Below are 18,320 nucleotides of genomic sequence, written 5' to 3'. Positions count from 1 at the left end.
TCTCATGCCTCCTTCTCTGACCCTGCATGTTCTCTACCCTTGTCCCCAAACCCTGTGCATATGTCTCCATTGTACTTTCCATTCTCAGTATGTCTCTCCCCTTACTTATATCTTCTCCCTTTCCTTTTGATCTCTTTCATCTTTCTTTCTGCTCCTAACATTTATTTCTCTGTTCTGCTATTTTAAGCATTCCCAATATGTCGCCTTCTGTCTGTCTCTCTAGGTCCTTCCTTTCTGTGTCCCAGTGGGCATCATTCATCTCCAGCTGCCTTTTTACTGTCTATTCACCCTTTCCCCCACTGTTTCTTTAATCTCCTTTGGTCAATACCCCGTTTCTTTTATTTTTCTAGTTTCTTTCTTTCTATCTTTTCCTTTAACTGACCATGATGAGAAACCAAAGTACAGTGTCCTCTCTGGTCCCAGACTGATTTTTCTTTCGTGTCTGCGGTCCTTGAAAATGTACAGAAGACATTTGGGGATTCAAAAGTAAATCTCAATACTCATAACATTTAAAGCTGGCCTTTCCATTACACCTTGAACATATTGCAATTTTATAGATATTTATAACACACGCTGAAGAACATTTTTATACTATTTATTCCTGTACCACACATGAGACTTCTAAAGTGCAGGCTGTGTGATCCTTAATCTCAGCTCTACATATATTCCTCACTGGCTTTAGAATTCTTGAAAAAATGCTTAAACCTATGTCAAAACTCTTCTCAAGCATGTGTCTATTTTTCTCTTGACTACTTGTGTGCACAAAAGGAAAACTTGCCTCCTCACCTTGTTTTGCCCAGTTATTACCCCTGCACTAAAGTCCACCTTTGGGCAGCAACAGTCCCATGATTTTGGAACTCAGATAATGATTTAGGCAAATGCTGAGGAAGAAAACTTCCCAAATAATTTAGCATCTTCTTCAAGAAATCAGAAAGTAAGCCACAAAATAGACCAAAGAAGTAGTAACAGACTCATAAACATAAGAACAAAAATACATGAGTTAGAATCCAAAAGCTGGTTCATTGAAAAAATAATATAAAATAGATAAAATACCAAACAAACTACTTAAGAAGGGTAAAAGGGACAAAATGCAAATACACAAAATGAGAATTAGTTAAGGGGAAAGGGATAACCACAGAAACAGAGAAAATAGAAGGAATCTTAAGACGCTATTTTGTTCAATTATGGCCAAAAAATTCAGAAAAATGGAATAAAACATGTAATATTTAAAGAAAGCATAATTTGCTAAAATTGACTTAAAAATAAGGAGAAAAATCTAAAGAGACCGATATTCAGGACTGATACTCCAGATACTTTTATGGCGGGGGCCTCAAACTGTAAGAACGGAATCCAGCTGTACCTGCACGTTATGGCTGAATATAAGCCCTGCCAAGAGCCACATAAAACAGAAGAATTTGACAAAGAGCTACCCTTAGAAGAGCTATAAGGTACTAATGGTTTAAGAGGAAATTCTACCAAAGCTTAAAAGAGTAGACAATTCCAAATTATTGAAATTTTAGAACATAGAAAAAGAAAATAAATGGGCATTTCGTATTTGATAAAGATATTTAAAATCAGGGAAAAATATTGAAGGGAGGTAGACCACTCAATAAATATTGCTGGGACAATTGAGTAGCCACATGGATCTATACATCACACTACATACCAGAAAAAATTTCAAATGGACCAATGATTAAAGTGTTCAAAATGAATCCTTAAAAGTACTAGGAGAAATGTGACAACACTTTAATCTTAAAATGAAAAGAACTTTCCTAAAAAGACTTTTAAAAATCCATAGACCATAGTGGAAAATGGAGAGAAAATTTTAAATATACTTATAATTTATTATATTGACATTTTATAGACGCTGGAAGGATACACAGAATTTAATGATAGTGAGAGATGGGGGTAAACTAGGCAAATGTAGGTCACTATGGAAGAGAGGCTTTCACTTTATTAAAACATTGATTTATATTACATAGTAATACCTATTTTAAGCATGAGGAAATACTTTCTGAGAAAGGAATACTTGCTTGTGATAAAATATCTAGGAGGTGGTGGAGCCAAGATTTGAATTAAAAAAGAGAAACTGAGTTAAATAATGTGGCACATGATTATATATAATTTATATAACTCCAAAATGTAATATGTTAGAATAAGTGAACTATTTTGAATAGTGCTTCACTTTACCTTACAGTAAATTGTAGAACTCTCTTCTTCATGGAATCCTGCTTTTCGTTGAAATATTTCATTTGGTGCCATTTTGTCAATGGTTTTTTTCAAAGGAAGAACACAGGTATCAGTGGAAGGGAAGAATAGTTTGGAAAGTATGTTGGCAATTCTCCATCCTATATATTTGGAGAAATTTTCATCCCCTACATTTGATGAAACTTTTGTACTATAACTTGTGAAAGGATCAGTTGGGTCATTTATCTCAGCCTGTTGAAAGAAAAGAAAAAAGAACCAGTTGACATAGAATTAAATGAGAAAAAATGATGTATTATTATTAAAGTTAAAATGTATGTTTATTTTCTTTGACTAATGTCGCTTTCTTCCTATTAAAATAAGTTTTAAAAGAGAAATGCATTTCCCCAAAAGATTTTAAAAATCATAACAAGAATTTTCAATGAAATAAACAGTTAAGCATGAAGGAGATCAGTCTTGAAATTTCAAAAATGTAATGATATAATTTCTATTTTAAATTTGTATACTTCCCACACAAGAATTTCATAAGCATTTGTAATATTTATTTAATAAGAAATTAAGCAATCAGTTGAAGTAATACAAATGTTTTATTAAGTCAGAATTTCATTTCTCTGTGCATAATCTAAACTTTCTTTGAAGTCAACAGAAAATTTCTATAGCACAAAACTTGAGTAAAGTAAAAAAACAAAAAGGGCTTTATATTTAGGTTTCATTGGAGACGTTCTAGGATTTAGATTTATATTAAATTGAATATGTCCTAATATAGGAAAAAACCTAACACAAAAATTCCACAATACTTAAGCAATTTTTATTCAGGAAAGAGCAATTTTCTGAATTTTCCTATTTATATTCAATAATGTCCATGACTGATTTTTAATTATATCTTCTTTTGAGACAGCTAGAGGCATGTTTTCCTTGGCTGGTATCAGTAATAATAAATGAAGATGTAAGTTTCAAAATGTCATGTATTATACTTTTTTTTAGTGTTTAGAATATGCTAATATTAAAAACTCTCTCATAACTAAGTTAGGTGCTGCCTCCTATTATTTAAGTTCTTTCAGTTTTATTTAATATTATCCATCTTTGGGCAGCTCATTACCAGTCACTCAGGATTCATTTTAAATGTCTATAGATCCTATGGTAGAAAACAAAGGAATGAAAAACGTTTTTCTGCATATGAATATCTAACTAACCTCTTTAGGATTCCAAGATCAGGATTAGCTCAATGAAATTACTATTTAAAGACTGACTATTGCATTATCTAGACAAAATTACAGTGGAAAAAATGAGAACAATCTTATGATAAAGATTGAAAAAATACCTTTGTTTTATTAAAGCAATAAGGAAAATAGCAAAAGACAAAGTAAATACATATGGAATACTGTGAAATGATGAGAAAGAATAACATGCAAAAAACGTGTAAAAAAATACGGTGAAAATCATGCAAATAGGTAAGCATCAAAAAAAATGAAATGAGTGCTCGAAATAGGCTCAAAGTGCTAGAAAATTAATACTGACATTTAAAAAAGAGAGCTGTATTTTCACTATTTCAGAAAAGCAACTTTATCACTAGACTTCATTGAAATATATCTATTCTTAAATATCTTTGATTTCAATTATCTCTGGATGTTGAAATCAGTATACAATTATGTTTATACTATTCCCAGTTGTGTATCTTGCTTATTAACTAGGTCAAAATCATGGAAAGAGCATTCAATTTCAAAGAAGAAATTAAATTGTGCCAAGAACACTCAGTAGCTGTTGTGATTTTTAGGACATTATTTAATGTCTCAAAGTCTGCATGTTCATCTGTAAAATGGTAATCACAATACCTGGGCTGTTTATTCTGCTTAGTTTCTCTGGATTAATTTTTTCATAAGAAAAGGTACTTCAAAATCAATAACAACATATAGTTGCACAAACATACTACTATGAGCTCTTCCATTGCTAAGAGAATGATGAATTAATAAATGTGTAAGTGAATGGACCAACATCACATGATTTCTGGTAAAATACATTGTTTCCAGGAGAGCATTACCCTGCATTATAGAATGTTAATGCTCTTTTCATTTTGTCTCATTTGGCTACGCTTTGCTTTCTTCCCTCCCAGACTGGATAGGTTATACAGATCCAGATGCCAGCTCTCTCAAATAGCAAAATGAAGGCATTGCCACATCTTTCACGATGGTTCCCTGGTTGAAAGCCCAGGTTAATTTTCTGCCATCAATGACGTCCAAGGCATTCAACTTACAGAAATGTAGCTTCAAATATCGGTCAAAGGCATATTTGCCTTATCAATAAAAGGTTTTGTTTGTTTTCCTGCAGGAAAAAGCCAGGAAAGAATATGGGGCTTTGCACTTAGAAAGATCTGAAATCAGGTCTGGCTATCCCACTTACAAATTTATTTATTTATTGATTGATTTATTTTTTTTTTAATTTATTTATTTCAATTAATTTATTATTTTTGGCTGTGTTGGGTCTTCTTTGTGGTGCACAGGCTTCTCATTCTGGTGGCTTCTCTTGCTGCAAAGCATGGGCTCTAGAGCACGGGGGCTTCAGTGATGAGGCATGTGGGCTCAGTAGTTGTGGCTCGTGGGCTCTCTTAGAGCAAAGGCTCAGTAGCTGTGGTGCACGGGCTTAGCTGCTCCACAGCATGTGGGATCTTCCCGGACTAGGGCTTGAACCCATGTCCCCTGCATTGGCAGGCATATTCTTAACCACTGCGCCACCAGGGAAGCCCCCACATACTAATTTAAAATGCAAACTTGGCGAATTTAGTTAACCTCTCCAGGTCTATATTTTGTGTTTAGTTTGGTTCCATTTTGTTTTTCATTTGTGATGTGGAGATAATAATTACCACCTCAGAGTTTTGTGAGGATTCACTTAGACAACAAAGGATGATCTGTCTAGCCAATAGTGAGAAGCTCAATAGGCATCAGTTGCTTCAGGGCTACCCTAAGACAGACACTGATGCTCTGGCTTTTATAAGATCCTTCCACCACCAATCTTGAGAAGACTTGAACTAACCTCTTCATGCTGAAAACAAATTTGTTACATAGCCACTTTTATATTGACAAATCTATCAAACAGGATTATAATTATACTTCCATAGTCATCTCTATTCTAAAGAGCCTTCTCTTAAAGATATTATTCTCATTTTAAAATTCAGAGACTATGAATTTATTTATGCTAATGGTGCATAAGTATAAATCTATACTTTTTGGAAGTAAACTTACCCAAAATATGAATGACCATTATTTAGATTCCAAATTCATGAATTTACTACTATTGACTGCCAATGAATACTACCCCAAACTCCAATCTTTATACATTATTTGTACATTTACATTTTTATCATGTGTGCCTATTTTCTTAGCAATGCCATGCAAGCTTTAAAATTCAGGATTTTTCTTATTCCATTGTTGAAACGACATTTTTTATTAAGAAACAAATGGCAATTTTTATTATCTATGATAATTTTACTGATTTGGTATTAAAATTGAAAAAGTGATATTCCTGAAGAATATTTCTCTCTCACATAGATTGTAGCAACATGCAAAGTCAGATACCCACCCTTCTGTCTTTATATTGGGCATAATGATGGTAAAAACCAGGATTCATTTAGGTTGGCAAGAAGATGGATGTCAGAGCAGGTGAAATTATGCAGGGAATTATGATGTAGTAGCAATACAAATGAAAATAAAAGCCTGTCCAGAGTTCTGAATTTTCCATCAATAATTAGGGAAATGTAGTACCGAAATTTAAGCTAACTCACACTACCCTTGACATGATGGAATAAAAGAGAAAGAAATAGGATATTAAGCCACTGTGGCATAGTTTGCATTAAACTTTGTCTCCATCTCTTACTATGTCTCTGTTTTTGGTCTCCACCTGTCCTTAAGTAGTCTCAGACCTGGGAACATTTAACTTATTTGTGAAAAAAATTATAATTTGTTTTTCAAACTTCAAAATTTAAATATAAGTGACTTACTGGTGGTCTCAAAAGGTTATTTCCTACAGGAGTTATAAAATCTCACAAAGGAGGACAGCATGAGTAACTCCTTGTTACTAAAATTGTGGTCCTTAGACAATTATTATTGTCATTACATAGGAGCATGTTCTAAACAGAGAATTTCAGGCCTTACTCCTGAATATATTAAAGTTTAAAAAGGACTGATGTAGTAGATTAAGAAAAGGACTAGATGGGAATATCCATTTTCCCACTTTACAAGTTGTGTGATCTTGCACAAGTTACTTAACCTCTCTAAGCATGTTTCTTCATTCCTAAAATAGAATAATAATAATACTGTCCTTTCTAGGTTACTATAAAAATTAAACACAAAACGTGAATATATTTTCTAGCATAGTGTCTGGCACACAAAAGTTCTTCAATAAATGTTAGTTCCTTGTTTATATCTAATTTTGGAAGCAGGATGACATGGAAATGACAAAGCCTTTGGGTTATACTCACTCATAGCTACTTCACCACCAGCTACTTCTTTTAATCTTGTTTAGACTCAGATCCTCTATCCATATGGGTGATGATGGTGGTGGGAGAGTTATAAGGCTTAGATGAGTTAATAAAGGTAAGATACTCAGCACAGTGGCTGGTGCATTGTAAAAGCTCTACAAATATTTTTGTTTTCCTAAAACAACGTATCTGTTATACTGGAATTCTATTCATAAGTATTTAAAGAAACCACACTCTTTCAAAAATACACCTCCCTTTCCATGTTTAAGAGTTTCCATTTATGTCAAAAGAAGAGCCATATGTGGGGGATGAGAGAGATCATTATTGAGAGAATAGAGACTAATAGTGCTGTTTATTCTATTTTGCTGCTTAAAGAGTACATTAGGAAGATGGCAGCATGTGGATTTCACGTCTCCCTACAACTAGGGCACCTGCTGGATGCTGGTGGGGGACCTCAATACCCAAGGAAATGGGAGGAACCCCAAGCAACCGGGTAGAATGTGGAGGGGAGTAAGGGGGAGGAGAAGTGGAGGCCAGACAGGACCAGTGCCCCTGAGGAGTGGCTGGGCGAGGGGAGGGGTTCCCACACCTGGTGGGACCCTTGGGAGCTTGGAGGATCAGAGGGGAGTGCACCTAGCATTTCCCCTGTCCAATTGGGTCCTGGGAGGCCTGCTGGGCTCCCAGACCTGGTCCTCTGTTCTCTGGGGACCCTCTGGGCCACGTGGGTCCTAGGAGCATAGGAGGAAGGTGGGGGGAGAATAGGAGAGGCGGATGGGGTGGGGCCCTCCGGGACTGGAGGGTCAGGGGAGGTGCGGAGGGCATTTCCCCCACTCACTTGGGCCCTAGGAAGCCTGCTAGGCTACCAGGCCTGGTCCTCAATCCTCCAGAGCCCCCTTTGACCTTGTGGGTCCTAGGGGCATGGGAGGGAGGAGGGAAAGAGGAGGAGAGGCGGACAGTGGGACCCTCCAGGACTGGAAAATCAGCAGAGGTGTGGAGTGAGTTCCCCCCACCCATTTGGGCCCTGGGAAGCCTGCTGGGGTCCCGCCTAAACCCCACCCCTACCTAAGTCCTGCGACACACAGCCAAGGCCTTTTTTGGCTTTTTTTTTTCCCCTCCTGTCTTTTTCTATTGTGGTTCTCTTTTACCTTCTTGTTGTTGTTTCATCTATATATTAATTTATTTTTTCTAACATATCTGTTAGTTTTCTAATTTTATTTTATTTTTTACTCTGTAATTGTTCTGCTCCTTTTATTTCTTTTCTTTGTTTTGCAGACCTGCATGGCTTGTGGAATCTTGGTTCACAACTTGGGGGTCAGGCCTGAGCTCCTGGAATGGGGGCTCTGAGTCCAAACCACTGGACTATCAGAAAACCTCAGACCCCAGGGAATATTCATCACAGTGAGGTCTCCCACAGGTCCTCATCTCGACACCAAGACCCAGCTGTACCCAGCAGCCCACAAACTCAAGTGGTGGAAGCCTCAGGCCAAACAACCAGTAAGACAGGAACACAATCCCACCCATTAAAAAAAAAAAAAAAAAAAAAAAAACTGAGATGACAAGAAAATATGTCACTGATGAAGGAGCAAGGTAAAACTTACAAGACCAATAAATGAAGAGGAAATAGGCAACCTTTCTGAAAAAGAATTCAGAGTAATGATAGTAAAGATGAACCAGAATCTCAGAAACAGAATGGAGGCACAGATAGAGAAAATACAAGAAATGTTTAACAAAGATCTAGAAGAACTAAAGAACAGAGATAAACAACACAATAACTAAAATGAAAAATACACAAGAAGGAATCAATAACAGAATGACTGAGGGAGAAGAACAAATAAGTGAGCTGGAAGAGAGAATGTTGGAAATAACTGATGAGGAGCGGAGTAAAGATAAAACAATGAAAAGAATTGAAGACAATCTCAGAGACCTCTTGTACAATACTAAACACACCAACATTCGAATTATAGGGGTCCCAGAAGAAGAAGAGAAAAGGAAAGGGTCTGAGAAAATATTCAGAGAGATTATAGTGGAAAACTTCCCTAACATGGGCAAGGAAATAGTCACCCAAGTTCAGGAAGTGCAGCGGCCCACACAGGTTAAACCCTAGGAGAAACACACAAAGACACATATTAATCAAACTAACTAACATTAAATTCAAAGAAAAAATATTAAAAGCAGCAAAGGGAAAGCAAAAAATAACATACAAAGGAATCCCCATAAGGTTAACAGCTGATTTTTCAGCAGAAACTCTGCAGGCCAGAAGGCAGAGGCAGGACATACTTAAAGTGATAAAAGAGAAAAACCTACAACCAAGATTACTCTACCCAGCAAGGATTTCATTCAAGTTCGATGGAGAAATCAAAAGCTTTTCAGGCAAGCAAAAGCTAAAGAATTCAGCACCACCAAGCCAGCTTTACAACAAAAGCTAAAGGAACTTTTCTAGGCAGGAAACACAAAAGACCCAAACCGAAAGCAACTAGAGAAAGAAGAACAAAGAAAATCCAAAATTATTACAAGGAAAGAAATCATAAAAATCAAAGCAGAAATAAGTGAAATAGAAATAAAAAAAAATAGGAAAGATCAATAAAACTAAAATTTGGTTCTTTGAGAAGATAAAAAAATTGATAAACCTTTAGCCAAACTAATCAAGAAAAAAAGGTACAGGATGCAAATCAATAAAATTAAAAAAGAAAAAGGAGAAATCACAACTGACACGGCAGAAATACAAAGTATTATAATAGAATACTACAAACAACTATATGCCAATAAAATGGACAACCACAAAAAAATGGACAAATTCTTGGAAAGGGACAATTTTCTAAGACTGAACCTGGAAGAATTAGAAAATATAACCAGACTTATCAAAAGTAATGAAATTGAAACTTTAATTAAAAATCTTCCAACAAACAAAAGTCCAGGAGCAGACGGCTTCACAGGTGAATTCTATCAAACATTTAGAGAAGAGTTGACACCCATCGTTCTGAAACTCATCCAAAAAACTGCAGAGGAAGGAACACTCCCAAACTCATTCTACAAGGCCACAAACACCTGGATACCAAAACCAGACAAAGATATCACACACAAAAAAAAGAAATTTACAGACCAATATCACTGATGATTATAGATGCAAAAATCCTCAACAAAATACTAGCAAACAGAATCCAACAGCACATTAAAAGGATCATACACCATGATCAAGTGGGATTTATCCCAGGGATACAAGGATTCTTCAGCATATGAAAACCAATCAATGTGATACACCCTATTAACAAACTGAAGAATAAAAACCATATGATATCTCAACAGATGCAGAAAAAACTTTTGACAAAATTCAACACCCATTTATGATAAAAACTCTTCAGAAAGTGGTCACAGAGGGAACCTACCTGAACATAATAAAGGCCATATATGCCAAACCCACAGCAAACAGCATTCACAGTGGTGAAAAAGTGAAAGCATTTCCTCTAAAATCAGGAAAAAGACAAGGATGTCTTGTCTTTTTCCTAATTAACATAGCTGCTGAAGCCAACATAGTTGTTGAAGTCCTAGCCACAGCAATCAGAGAAGAGAAAGGAACACAAATTGGTAAAGAAGTAAAACTGTCACTATTTGCAGATGACGATACTATATACAGAAAATCCTAAAGATGCCACCAGAACAACTAGAGCTAATCAATGAATTTGGGAAAGTTTTAGTATACAAAATAAATGCACAGAAATCTCTTGCATTCCTATACACTAACAATGAAAGATCAGAAAGAGAAATTAAGGAAACAATCGCATTCACCATTGGAAGAAAAAGAATAAAATACCTAGGAATAAACGTACCTAAGGAGACAAAACACCTGTACTCAGAAAAATACAAGACACTGATGAAACAAATCAAAGATGACCTAAACATGGAGAGATATACGATGTTCATGGATTGGAAGAATCAATATTGTGAAAATGACTATACTACACAAAGCAATCTACAGATTCAATGCAATCCCTATCAAATTACCAATGGCATTTTTTACAGGGCTAGAATGAAAAATCTTAAAATTTGTGTGGAGATACAAAAGACCCCGAATAAACAAAGCAATCTTGAGGGAAAAAAATGGAGCTGGAGGAACTGGATTCCCTGACTTCAGACTATACTACAAAGATACAGTAATCAAGACAATATGGTACTGGCATAAAAACAGAAATACAGATCAATGGAACCAGATAGAAAGCCAGAGATAAACTGATGCACCTGTGGTTAACTAATCCATGACAAAGGAGGCAAGGATATACAATGGAAAAAAGACAGGGTCTTCAATAACTAGTGCTGGGAAAACTGGACAGCTACATGTTAAAGAATGAAATTAGAACACACCCTAACACCATACACAAAAATAAACTCAAAATGGATTAAAGACCTAAATGTAAGACCGGACACTATAAAACTATTAGAAGAAAACATAGGAAGAACACTCTTTGACATAAATCACAGCAAGATCCTTCATGACCCACCTCCCAGAGTAATTGAAATAAAAACATAAATAAACAAATGGGACCTAATGAAATTTAAAAGCTTTTGTACAGCAAAGGAAACTATAAACAAGATGAAAAGACAACCCTCAGAATGGGAGAAAATATCTGCAAACAAATCAACAAAGGATTAATCTCCAAACAGCTCATGCAGCTCCATATTAAAAAAACAACCAAATCAAAAAAGAGGCAGAAGACCTAAATAGACATTTCTCCAAAGAAGACATACAGATGGCCAAGAGGCACAGGAAAGGCTGTTCAACATCACTAATTATTAGAGAAATTCAAATCAAAACTACAATGAGGTATCACCTCACACCAGTTAGAATGGGCATCATCAGAAAATCTACAAACAACAAATGCTGGAGAGGGTGTGGAGAGAAGGGAACCCTCTTGCACTGTTGGTGGGAATACAAATTGATACAGCCACTGTGGAGAACAATATGGAGGTTCCTTAAAAAATTAAAAATAGAATTACCATATGACCCAGCAAATGAAGCAACTGACAAAGGATTAATCTCCAAAATTTATAAGCAGCTCATGCAGCTCAATAACAACAACAAATAAAACAACCCAATCCAAAAATGGGCAGAAGACCTAAATAGACCTTTCTCCAAAGAAGATATACAGACTGCCAACAAACACATGAAAGAATGCTCAACTTCATTAATCATTAGAGAAATGCAAATCAAAACTACAATGAGATATCATCTCACACCAGTCAGAATGGCCATCATCAAAAAATCTAGAAACAATAAATGCTGGAGAGGATGTGGAGAAAAGGGATCCCTCTTGCACTGTTGGTGGGAATGTAAATTGATACAGCCACTGTGCAGAACAGTATGGAGGTTCCTTAAAAAACTACAAATAGAACTACCATATGACCCAGCAATCCCACTACTGGGCATATACCCTGAGAAAACCATAATTCAAAAAGAGTCATGTACCAAAATGTTCATTGCAGCTCTATTTACAATAGCCCGGAGATGGAAACAACCTAAGTGCCCATCATCGGATGAATGGATAAAGAAGATGTGGCACATATATACAACGGAATATTACTCAGCCAGAAAAAGAAATGAAATTGAGCTATTTGTAATGAGGTGGATAGACCTAGAGTCTGTCATACAGAGTGAAGTAAGTCAGAAAGAGAAAGACAAATACCGTATGCTAACACATATATATGGAATTTAAGAAAAAAAAATATCATAAAGAACCTAGGGGTAAGACAGGAATAAAGATACAGACCTACTAGAGAATGGACTTGAGGATATGGGGAAGGGGAAGGGTAAGCTGCGACAAAGCGAGAGAGAGGCATGGACATATATACACTACCAAACGTAAGGTAGATAGCTAGTGGGAAGCAGCCGCATAGCACAGGGAGATCAGCTCGGTGCTTTGTGACCGCCTGGAGGGGTGGGATAGGCAGGGTGGGAGGGAGGGAGACACAAGAGGGAAGAGATATGGGAACATATGTATAACTGATTCACTTTTTATAAAGCAGAAACTAACACCATTTTAAAGCAATTATACTCCAATACAGATGTGAAAAAAAAAAAAACCACATGCACCCCAATGTTCATTGCAGCACTATTTACAATAGCCAGATCATTTAAGCAATCTAAATTCCCATCGACAGATGAAAGGATAAAGAAGATGTGGTACACATATACAATGGAATATTACTCAGCCATAAAAAAGAACAAAATTGGTTCATTTGTAGAGACATGGATGGACCTAGAGACTGTCATACAGAGTGAAGTAAGTCAGAAATAGAAAAACAAGTATCGTATATTAACACATATATGTGGAATCTACAAACATGGTACAGATGAACTGTTTGGAAGGCAGAAATAGAAACACAGATGTAGAGAACACACATATGGACACCAAGGGGGGAAAGCAGGGGAGGGGGGTGGTGGTGGTGGGATGAATTGGGAGATTGGGATTGACATATATACACTATTATGTATAAAATATATAACTAATAATAACCTCTGTACAAAAAATAAATAAATAAAATTCAAAAAATTAAAATTAAATTGTATAAAAGTAAAAATTAAAAAAAGAAATACAAACTGGAAAAGAAGTAGTAAAACTGTCACTGTTTGCAGATGACATGATGCTATACATGGAATATCCTAAAGATGCCACAATAAAACTACTAGAACTAATCAATGAATTTGTTAAGGTTGCAGGATACAAAATTAATGCACAGAAATCACTTGCATTCTTATACACTAACAATGAAAGATCAGAAAGAGTAATTATGGCAACAATCCCATTCACCACTGCAATAAAAAGAATAAAATAGCTAGGAATAAACCTACCTAAGGAGACAAAAGACGTGTACTCAGAAAACAATAGAACACTGGTGAAAGAAATCAAAGATGACATAAACAGATGAAGAAATATACCATGCTCTTGGATTGGAAGAATCAACATTGTGAAAATAACTATACTACCCAAAGCAATCTACAGATCCAATGCAATCCCTATCACAATACCAATGGCATTCTTTACAGAATTAGAACAAAGATTTTTACAATTTGTATGGAAACACAAAAGACGCTGAATAACCAAAGCAATCTTGAGAAAGAAAAACAGAGCTGGTGGAATCTGGCTCCCGGACTTCAAACTGTACTACAAAGCTACAGTAATCAAGACAGTATGGTACTGGCACAAAAACAGAAATATAGCTCAATGGTACAGGATAGAAAGCCCAGAGATAAACCCATGCACATATGGTCACCTAATTTATGACAAAGGATGCAAGAACATACAATGGAGAAAAGGCAGATTCTTCAGTAAGTGGTGCTGGAAAAACTGGACTGCTACATGTAAAAGAATGAAATTAGAATACTCCCTAACACCATACACAAAAATAAACTCAAAATGGATTAAAGATCTAAATGTAAAAAAACTATAAAACTCTTAGAGGAAAACACAGGATAAACTCTCTTTGACATAAATCACAGCAAGATCCTTTTTGACCCACCTCCTAGAGTAATGAAAATAAAAACAAAAATAAACAAATGGGAGCTAATGAAACTTAAAAGCTTTTGCACAGCAAAGGAAACTATAAACAAGGCAAAAAGACAACACTTAGAATGGGAAAAAATATTTGCAAATGAAGTAACTGACAAAGGATTAACCTCCAAAATATACAAACATGTCTTGGAGCTCTGTATCAAAAAAACAAACAACCGAATCAAAAACTGGGCAGAAATCCTAAACAGACATTTCACCAAAGAAGACATACAGATGGCCAAGAGGGACATGAAAGGCTGCTCAACATCACTAATTATTAGAGCAAGGCAAAACTGCAATTAGATATCACATCACACTCGTCAGAATGGCCAGCATCAAAAAATCTACAAACAATAAATGCTGGAGAGGGTGTGGAGAAAAAGGAACCCTATTGCACTATTGTTAGGAATGTAAAATGATACAGCCACTATGGAGAACAGTATGTAAGTTCCTTAAAAAAACTAAAAATAGAACTACCATATGACCTAGCAGTCCCACTATTGGGCATATATCCTGAGAAAACCATAATTCAAAGAGATACATGGGACTTCCCTGGTGGCACAGTGGCTGAGAGTCTGCCTGCCAATGCAGGGGACACGGGTTTGTGCCCCAGTCCGGGAAGATCCCACATGCCACGGAGCGGCTGGGCCCATGAGCCATGGCCACTGAGCCTGCACGTCTGGAGCCTGTGCTCCGCAACGGGAGAGGCCACGACAGTGAGAGGCCAGCGTAACACAAAAAAAAGCAAAAATAAAAAAAGAGACACATGCACCCCAATGTTCATTGCAGCTCTACTTACAATACCCAGGACATGGAAACAGTCTAAATGTCTGATGACAGATAAATGGATAAAGAAGATGTGGTACATATATACAATAGAATATTACTCAGCCATAAAACGGAAAGAAATTGGGTCAGTTGTAGAGTTGTGGATGGACCTAGAGTCTGTCATACAGAGTGAAATAAGTCAGAAAGAGAAAAACAAATATATTAACACATATATGTGGAATCTAGAAAAATGGTACAGATGCACCTATCTGCAGGGCAGGAATAGAGACATAGACGTAGAGTAGAGAACCGACATGTGGACATGGTAGGGAAAGGGAGGATGGAACGAATTTGGAGATTAGGTTTGGCATAAATACACTACCATGTGTAAAATAGATAGGTAGTAGAAACCTGCTATATAGCACAGGGAGCTCAGCTTGGTGCTCTGTGACAACCTAGATGGGTGGGATGGTGGTGGTAGGGAAGTCCAAGAGGGGGGGGATATATGTATACATATAGCTGATTCACTTCATTGTACAGCAGAAACTAACACAACATTGTAAAGCAATTATACTCCAATAAATAGAAAAAGTACATTAGGAGTATGGAAATATCATTAAGAATAAAAAAAAATTTTATTTTAAAGATATCACCATGAAATGTTAACCAGCAAGGGCTTTACCTAATGAGTCAAAGGTACCCTGAATAAAGTCACATATTCATTTTAGTTGTACATATTTCATTTTGATATTTTAGGTCATATACCAGATGGCGGAAAGCATTTATACATGATGACTTTTCCTAGATGTGCCAACATATGCTGCTGAATTGCCTATACAGAAGAGCCTTGCTCATTGCAAGTCTCCATGGAAGTATTTCAAACAAAGCACATCAATTAACATTTGTTTATTATGCCACTGTGACTATATGACAGTTTTTTATTTCTTTCCCAAATACTCAGGCAACAGTTGGGTTTATATTGAATTTGTCAGATGAAGGTTTATGTTTAGGGATATTTAGAAATGTTTTTCATTTCAAATTTGCTATTAAATATCTCACCTCTCATCTAACCTCCATTAAGTATCAAATTTTATGAATAGATATAAAAAGAATTGTAGATGATAGAATGCTACTATGGATTAAAAAAACATACAAGGCATTAAAGTACATAATACAGTTAGTGAAGGATTTACCAGTGATGTAGATAAATTGAGGTATTAAGTATAAATTTTAATTTATTAAAATCAAGTTTATCATATGAATTGCATATTTATTTTTAAAGTATAAAGAGAGAAAATCTCTCTTAATTCCATAAACATACAAGTATCATCAATCCTAGTGAAATAAATCCTTCCACTCTAATGTAGAGTAGTTTATAATTAAGGCTATGTTTCACTCTGTGTAGGTAATATGATGATTACCTTACACAAGGAAAGGTTCTGGGAGCAAGGTGTTAGGAAGGAAAGAATAAACAAAGGTTTTGCTATAAGCATAGTCATTTGCATTAACTGAAATAAAAGTGGAATAAATATTTTATTGCAGATCAAAGCATCTGAGGCACAAGCCTTCACTGTATGCACTGTATAGGGTTTTTTTTTTAGATGTTCTCTATTCACATTGAGCAGTGAGGCAGCATCTAAAGACTAACAAGGTTTTTACCACTTGTAAAAGAAAGCTTCTAACTATTTTATGCCATAGAATTTGTTCCCCAAAGAGGTATCACAGGACAATAATATAAGTGGTTTAACAGTATGTGGGAATTATTAAGTAATTTTTAAAAACTAAGCATGTTTAAAAACAAGTAACTAACCTTTGTATTCTATTACTGTAAATAAGTGTTGCCATGATAGTGACATAAAGAAAAGAAAGAAAAGGAAAGGAAATTTGATTATATCTTGTTCATGTTGTACTGTAAAATTAAACACACCTATAAATTATATAGAAAGTGTTCAGACTATTCCAGACAAGATAGGACAACTTTAATAATTTCAAAATATTTGCTCTAACACATTACACCTATAGACCAAATGTACTCATTCTTTTGAAATCATCTTGCTTTGTCTGATTCATATATGTGATTTAGTTGTTCAAGTTATTCTACAGTAACATTATTAACTCGCTTAGGAAGGCAGCTTTTTAAAACATGAAATAAATAGGAGTTTCAGCCTTAGAAGAGAAAAACTGAAAACTGCATAGATGCTAATCACTTTGGTCTTTTGAATAATTAGCTGTGGAGAATTTAAAGGCATTAGTTTAGACATTATTATTCCTGAAACCTAGTATAGACATTTTATTATGCAATTTACATTAAAAATATATTAGCTAAAAATAATTTGGAAAAAAATGCTTTATGACCAAAATCATAAAAATGATGCAAGGAAAACCATTAGCTAGGAAAAGAACAAACACTGCAGTCAGACACTTAACTTTGTCATACCTATACCAATATAGAATTCTTGGCCAATAAAACTATCCTTCAAAATCAGATTGAATAAAAACCTTTTGTCAGTAAAAGCTGACAGAATTAGCCACCAGCAGATGCTCATGAAAAGAATATGAAAGGATTTTCTTTGAGCGAAAGAAAAATAATCCCATATGGAAGGTCAGCGATTCAAGAAGGAAAAGTAAAGATAGAAACATGTAAACGTATAAGTAAATCTAAAGAATACTGAGTGTATAAAACAATATTAATATGTTGGTATCTGTAAACACACACACATGTAGCCATGCACACACACACACAGAAACACACACAGTTTAAATGTTCAACAGGAAAATTGTTTAAGAGAAAGAAAAGGAGTTAAAATATTATAAGATGATTTTATGGTCCAGGAAAATATAAATCTCCCTACATTAGAATTCAGTAATAAGAGATTCATTTTGTAATATCAGGGTAACAAATAAAGGAATGTGTGACCACCAAGTAAACAAACAAAGGGGGTGGGATGAAACGGTATAATGAAAAATCTTCCTGAAAGGGTACAAAATGAGTTTTAAAAAAAGGAGACAGAACAACCAGAAAACAAGTAACAAAATGGCAACAAGTACATAACTATCAATAATCACTTTAAATGTCAATGGACAAAATTCTCCAATCACAGGACATAAGGTGGCTGATTAGATTAAAAAACAAGACCTATCTACATGTTGCCTACAAGAGACTCACTTTCAAGCTAAAGACACATGCAGACTAAAAGTGAGGGGATAGAAAAATATATTCCATGCCAATAGAAATGAAAAAAAAGCTGGGATAGCAATACTCATATCAGACAAAGTAAATATTAAAGTCAAATTCTATAATAAAGACAAAAAAGGGCATTGTATAATGATAAATG

The 18,320-nt window shown here is 35.3% G+C and overlaps 1 protein-coding gene across 1 annotated transcript in view; it reads right to left on the bottom strand.

Moving 5' to 3' along the window:
* TMEM232 (transmembrane protein 232) overlaps nucleotides 1–18,320 on the bottom strand; it is a 270,739-nt gene that overhangs the window by 133,894 nt on the left and 118,525 nt on the right. The window contains 2 exon segments of the mRNA XM_032626528.1: nucleotides 2,191–2,279; nucleotides 2,281–2,439. Of these exon segments, the coding sequence (XP_032482419.1) occupies nucleotides 2,191–2,279; nucleotides 2,281–2,439 (248 nt within the window).

The sequence above is a fragment of the Phocoena sinus genome, chromosome 3 (assembly GCF_008692025.1).
Source record: "Phocoena sinus isolate mPhoSin1 chromosome 3, mPhoSin1.pri, whole genome shotgun sequence".
Taxonomy (NCBI): Eukaryota; Metazoa; Chordata; class Mammalia; order Artiodactyla; family Phocoenidae; genus Phocoena; species Phocoena sinus.
Note: the sequence above shows the minus strand (reverse complement) of the source record. Positions and strands in the feature narration are given on the sequence as shown.